Source organism: Salvelinus sp. IW2-2015, linkage group LG20 (assembly GCF_002910315.2).
Source record: "Salvelinus sp. IW2-2015 linkage group LG20, ASM291031v2, whole genome shotgun sequence".
In the NCBI taxonomy this organism is placed as follows: domain Eukaryota; kingdom Metazoa; phylum Chordata; class Actinopteri; order Salmoniformes; family Salmonidae; genus Salvelinus; species Salvelinus sp. IW2-2015.
Window position 1 is genome coordinate 64,273,625 of NC_036860.1, and position 6,440 is coordinate 64,280,064.

Genomic DNA, 6,440 nt, shown 5'->3' on the forward strand with positions numbered 1-6,440 from the left:
CCTTTGGGACAGCGGTCTCTACTTCATTCGAGGTCAGGCTCTGAGTAGTGGTATCGGATGTGCCTCTTGGGGACAGCTCCTCTCTTCATCGAGGTCAGGCTATATGGTATCAGGATGTGCCTCTTGGGACAGCTCTCTCTTCATCGAGGTCAGGCTATATGGTATCAGGATGTGCCTCTTGGGACAGCGTCTCTTTCATCGAGGTCAGGCTATATGTATTAGGATGTGCCTCTTGGGACAGCGTTTCTCTTCATCGAGGTCAGGCTATTGGTATCAGGATGGCTCTTGCTCTTGGGACAGCGTCTCTCTTCATCGAGGTCAGGCTATATGGTATCAGGATGTGCCTCTTGGGACAGCTCCTCTCTTCATCGAGGTCAGGCTATGTGGTATCAGGATGTGCCTCTTGGGACAGCGTCTCTCTTCATCGAGGTCAGGCTATGTGGTATCAGGATGATCCAATGTCACGATAATCACACACTTCTTAAACAGTTAGTCATCACAACATTACACAACCAGTGTGTGTTCAAGCCACACTATCACGTTTCAGGAGAAGACCCAGATGCAGACAGTGTCGAAGTAACAAAGGTGTTTTACAAGAACAGGTGGCAGGCAAAACGACAGGTCAAGGGCAGGCAGAGGTCAGTAATCCAGATCAGAGTCCATAAGGTACAGAACGGCATACAGTCTCGGGGTCAGGGCAGGCAGAGGTCAATAATCCAGGGTGGTGTGACAAGGTACAGAAGGGCAGGCTCAGGGTCAGAGCAGGCAGAATGGTCAAAACCAGGAAAACCAGAAAAACATGAACCAGAAAAACACAGGAGCAAAAGGGGAAATTCTGGTAGGCTGAACGAACAAAACGAACTGGCAACAGACAAACTTAGAACACAGGTATAAATATACTTGGGATAATGGGGAAGATGGGCGACACCTGGAGGGGGGTGGAGACAATCACAAAGAGGTGAAACAGATCAGGGTGTGACATATACGTTTCATTATTTTAGGTATTTTATATGGCTAATGTTTGTTTGTTTGTTTGTTTGTTTGTTTGTTTGTTTGTTTGTTTGTTTATCTGGATCCCCACTAGCTTTTGCAGAAGCTGCAGCTACTCTTCCTGGGGTCCACAAAAAAACACAAAACATGACAAGTAACAAAATACTGATACACTGAACAAATCAAATCAATCAAATCAAATGTTATTTGTCACATGTGTCGAATACAGCAGGTGTAGACCTTACAGTGAAATGCTTACCTACAAGCCCTTAACCAACAATGTTTTAAGTACAAAATAGAAAAGAACAGTCACACAAATTTAAAATACAACGATATACAAACAATACAACAACAACAAAGTAATGTCTGGTTTAGACTGTGTCTGTGTGTGTGTGTGTGTGTGCGTCCCGTCACAGTACCTGCCATTCCATGAGTTGTTGTCTGTTTTTTAAAGGTCATTTATCTCTTTTCTTGAGGAGTTGGAGATCCCTGACCACAGTCTGAACAACAACTGTGTCTCTATTAGGTGTTGCTGTAAGCGTTTCTCAGATCAGCACTCTCTCACTAGACACGARGTTGTGTTGGTCCAGCAGGGTTCTCTGGTTCTGGGATGTCTGATGATTTGTGCTCATCTGTCCGTGTGTAGATAGAACTGGGTAGGATGGGTCGGGGTGAGTTGAGACACTTTCCATTGCACTGTATTACCATGAAACTGTAAGTGGGTCAAAAAGAGATGACATTTAATTAACTAACCATCCATTCCTATTCCATTCAGCTAAACCACAGACAGCACAGCTCCTATTCTCAGTGTCATGTCTGAGTAATTATACAAATACTCGGTTCATCTCTCATCTCTTTCTCTCAGGCACGCTCTCTTTGCCAACCTCAGATGTATCTCAGTGTAATATTTTGTAACAGCTCAATGTAATGTTTGATAATAGCTGACCAAATTTCAATGTGTGCCACACTAGACAGTTTTAAACACCGTGTAGATTTAGAGCAGGCCTGCCATGCCAGTCAAGTAATGGAGCTCTGTATTTTAAGTGATAATTGCTGTTTGCAGCATCTTCATCGTAACGTTTCGTTGTCAGCGTTACATTGAATACCATGTAGGCAATGGACTTTCCAAAAGAGCCTTTCAAGTCTGAATTATTTGACAGTTGTGTTTGAACCAGGTCTGTCACAGATATACCTACTGTAAAACATTTCTTATTGTCAAGGGTATGCTGTGATTATCAAAGCTCTCTCTCCTTCTGTCTTTTCTCCCTGACAGTATTATTGCTGTAAGAAGGAGGAGTTGGAGTCGGAGGAGGAGGAGCCCGACTTTGCAGTGACGTCCCGCCTCCCACCAGTCCACTCCAACCATAACATCGTGGCGGCGTCGGTCGCCGCCTCCACCCCTAACGGCCCCGCCCTCTTCACACCGCCTTTAGCGCGGAAACTAACGCGCTCGCAGACATTCTGCCCGTCGTGCACACACCATGACGTGCCCTTCTACCTGCAGCATCCGGACGGCCTGCGGAACGGCGGCGACCGCATCAGCTACCGTAGCATCCAACAGCATGACCTGGAACTGCCCTTAGAAATGCCCAGCTACCACAAACTGAACCTGACCCGGTCAGTCACCATGAGGGACATGTTCAACCGCAGCTGCAGCATCAGCACTGACGTCTAGTGGTATCGGCGCCACCCCGTGGCATGGAGGGCTCATGGAAACAGATAAATACAATGGGGACAGATAGTGGGACAGCAGCTCGACAATCACTGCTCCATGTCCCTCGGTCTTATGCTGAGATAAAACCACACATTAACTGGTGAAAAGATAAGCATCAAACAAAATCCATCCTCACCTCATCCGCTTGGTCTGTGGTGAGTAGGATGTTGACCCTTAAATAAAACAGTTTCTACTCTGTCTGGACTCGTATTGGATTACCCTAAACCTAAACGGTCTAACTAAACCACCCTCCCATCTAACTAAACCACCCTCCGGTCTAACTAAATTACCCTCTGGTCTAACTAAACCACCCTCCGGTCTAACTAAATTTCCCTCCGGTCTAACTAAACCACCCTCCGGTCTAACTAAATTTCCCTCCGGTCTGACTAAACCACCCTCCGGTCTAACTAAATTACCCTCCGGTCTAACTAAACCACCCTCCGGTCTAACTTAAACCACCCTCCGGTCTACCTAAACCACCGGTGCAACTAAACAACCTCCGGTCCTAACTAAACCACCCTCCGGTCAAACTAAACCGCCTCCAAGTCTAACTAAATTACCCACGCGGTCTAACTAAAACACACCCTCCTCTGTCTAACAACCACCCTCCCGGTCTAACTAAACCATCCCTCCGTCTAACTAAACTCCTACACCACTCCGTCTAACTAAACACCCTCCGGTCTAACTAAAACCAACCCTCGGTCTAACTAAACACCGGTCTAACTAAACAACCCTCCGGTCTAACTAAACACCCTCCGGTCAAACTAAACCAGCCTCCAGTCTAACAAATTCCCCCCGGCTAACTAAACCACCCTCCTGTCTAACGAAACCACCCTCCGGTCTAACTAAACCCATCCTCCGGTCTAACTAAATTTACCCTCGGTCAAACTAAACCACTCTCTGGTCTATACTAAATACCACTGGTCATACTATCCCGTAAATTACCCTCCGGTCTAAACTTAAAACCACACTTCGGTGTAAACGAAATTACCTCCGGTCTAACTAAACCACCCTCCTGTCTAACGAAACCACCCTCCGGTCTAACTAAATTACCCTCAGGTCTAACTAAACCATCCTCCAGTCTAACTAAACCACCCTCCGGTCTAACGAAATCCCCTCCGGTCTAATTCCACCACATCAACTGTGTACCTTTGAATAACAAATACCAGACTTTCTGTAGTTGCTGCTAAATAAGCCAAGAAACCATGGTGATAAGGATAAATAAGAGGGCTATGGAGGCTCCTCCCACTACTGCCACTCTCCACCAATCCCCAGCCTGATCACCAGAAAGGGGACGGAGCAGATCATATCCGAAGTTATGGTCCAAGTTATAGAGTATGCCATCCATCACATCATGGTTTGGAATTGGAAGAGTGATGGAAGAGAGGGGAGCAACATGTTATAGACCATAAAAACATCGGAAATGAAGGGCTTCTGGTGGATTATGGGGGATGGATTACTCTGCTCTTTTTCTACATGCTCTTTTTGAGAGAGAGAGAGAGAGAGAGAGAGAGAGAGAGAGAGAGAGAGAGAGAGAGAGAGAGAGAGAGAGAGAGAGAGAGAGAGAGACCTTTTACTACGAGACTAGCTGCTTCTTAAGGAAGACCAACCAGAGTGATGGCTTGATCTTGTCTTGTACATACAGCAGCAGATTATGATTCTGTTCTAAATGTCAGTGTGTTATGAGGGTGAGACGTGTGTCCCCCTAGTGTGTGTCTTACATACCAACAAAGTGATGTATAAAAATCATTCTAGCCAGCGCTGTACACAAAACATTATCCTACTTGTCAGACTAACTGGACTGCAATAACAGTAAAAGGACATCAAAGCGTGGGCTTTTAAGTTATGTTATTTATTAATGTGCCAAATTACCAAACAGTGTATAGGGTTGGCTTAACCCGTTGGGATAAACAAGCTGAGAGGGTTTTGAAAAGTTGTTTCCCTTCTTTAGGTTTTACTTCAGTCGTTACTGTATACTGTCTATTCTAATTAGGTCTGATGAGAAAACATACTGATGAGAAAACTACATAAACAACCTTCATATTTTATACACTTTAGCTTTACAATGTAATTTATGGTAATCTTGTTCACTGGAGTTTCAAATCGTGGTCTTTTCACCTGATTCCTTGTGTCTAAAGTCTGAGACCCACGGGTTAATAAAGCTAAACAATATTTTGTGGCTTTTCCTCATTCAATTGGTTTGGACTTGGCCTAGCTCCCTCCACACGCCTTGCTGGACTAAGAGGATGTACTAACTCTGCACTCGATTGAGCGGCCTGGAAGAGTCTGGTCGTTCTTTCTGGGTTCTGCTAGCAGCACCGGAGGAGAGAAGACATCAGCTGTGCTGTGTGTACAGTATAGCCAGGATGGGGATGGAGAGACTCTGTGTTTTCATGCCCACAGGGCACTCTTTCAATCAGATTATCTACTGCTGAGATTAAATCGGAGGGAATGTGCAGTGGGGGCTGGAATCTGATTGTTATTGTCATTGGATGCGTTACCTCTGTTCTCTCGTTTATTTTACCACCACTGGTTTACCAGCAAACACTATTGTTTTCTGTGGTTTGTTTATTCCAGCAAGTGAAACATTTTGTCTGAACAGTATGTGACTTTTTATTTAATTGATCTATTCTTGCATCATGTTTATTCAAAACAAACACACAGATACATATACAGTACACACATGTATGAATACAACATATTTTTCAAAAATGTATCTTCTTTTTAACAACTTTACTACAGACAGCCGCACAGGAAATTAGTGCCATAAGGAATTGTATGAGAGATAGACATTAAAAACATTATTATATTTATTTTAACTTTGATCATTATTATTATTATTATTCTACAGTATTGGTGTTCTTTGCTGAACTACAGTATTGCATAATCTCAGTATTTGCATTTTATGATCAACTTTCTTTGTTTCTGAGCTCTCTAAGGTAAAACATGTTTATGTTATTGTTTCGACTGTATGACTAGCCAACATATATGGTCAATAAAAGGGAGTGAAAATCTCTAGTATTTATGCGCTTCTCTACTACTGTAGTTGTCACAAGGAAAGCAAATACATATTTTCTTACTAAAGACTTGGCTAAGGACCTCCTCATCCAGTCCTTACTTACTTTTGAGTTATACTATACTGAAGACAAACAGAAATGCAGCATGTAAAGTGTTGGTCCCATGTTTCAATAACAGATCCCAGAATTTTCCATACACACAAACCCTTACAAAAAATATATTTGTTACTGCAAACTTCCCGCAGGTTTGTGACAAATTTACTACAAACTAAATAGTGTGGCACAAAATGTTGCCATAAGTTTTCAAATGTTTGCCACTAGTGGAGAATCTGCGGCAAACCTTTGGCAACAATAATATGTATTACCACTAGTTGCAAACAGTTTACCTGAAGACGTTTCTGGTGAACACATGAGTTCCAAGACCAGTAACCGTTGAAGACCAATCAAGGGGATTAGAAACATCTGTTGGAAAATAGAAACCAAGCTATCTAGCTAGCTACAGTACCTAACTACCAAAGTTGTCTGTTGAGTGTGTTACTTATTAATAAGTAACACACTCAACTCAATGAAACACATTTTGGTGATACCAGTTTCCTTCTGTCAGCGCCACTGACTGACCGGCTAGTGCTTAGCTAGCTAACGCTAGCTATCATATTTTAGCAAAATTCATGTGATAGGTGCAGTATCTTGCAAAAGTATTCATCCCACATGGCGCTTTG

At 43.4% G+C, this 6,440-nt stretch overlaps 1 protein-coding gene across 1 annotated transcript; it reads left to right on the top strand.

The window, feature by feature from the left end:
• The first annotated feature begins 278 nt into the window (after positions 1 to 278).
• Positions 279 to 3,257, top strand: LOC111980058 (protein FAM163B-like). Its single transcript, XM_024010731.2, has 2 exons — positions 279 to 317; positions 2,264 to 3,257. Exons 1-2 carry the CDS (start codon positions 279 to 281, stop codon positions 2,663 to 2,665), a joined length of 441 nt encoding a protein of 146 aa, XP_023866499.1. The 3' UTR covers positions 2,666 to 3,257.
• Positions 3,258 to 6,440: the final 3,183 nt, after the last annotated feature.

Bases quoted from the DNA above. Each gene is read 5' to 3' on its own strand.
- LOC111980058 (XM_024010731.2), top strand. From the start codon at position 279: ATGGCTCTTGCTCTTGGGACAGCGTCTCTCTTCATCGAG. The intron at 318-2,263 runs GTCAGGCTATAT...TCTCCCTGACAG, and splicing joins CAGCGTCTCTCTTCATCGAG to TATTATTGCTGTAAGAAGGA.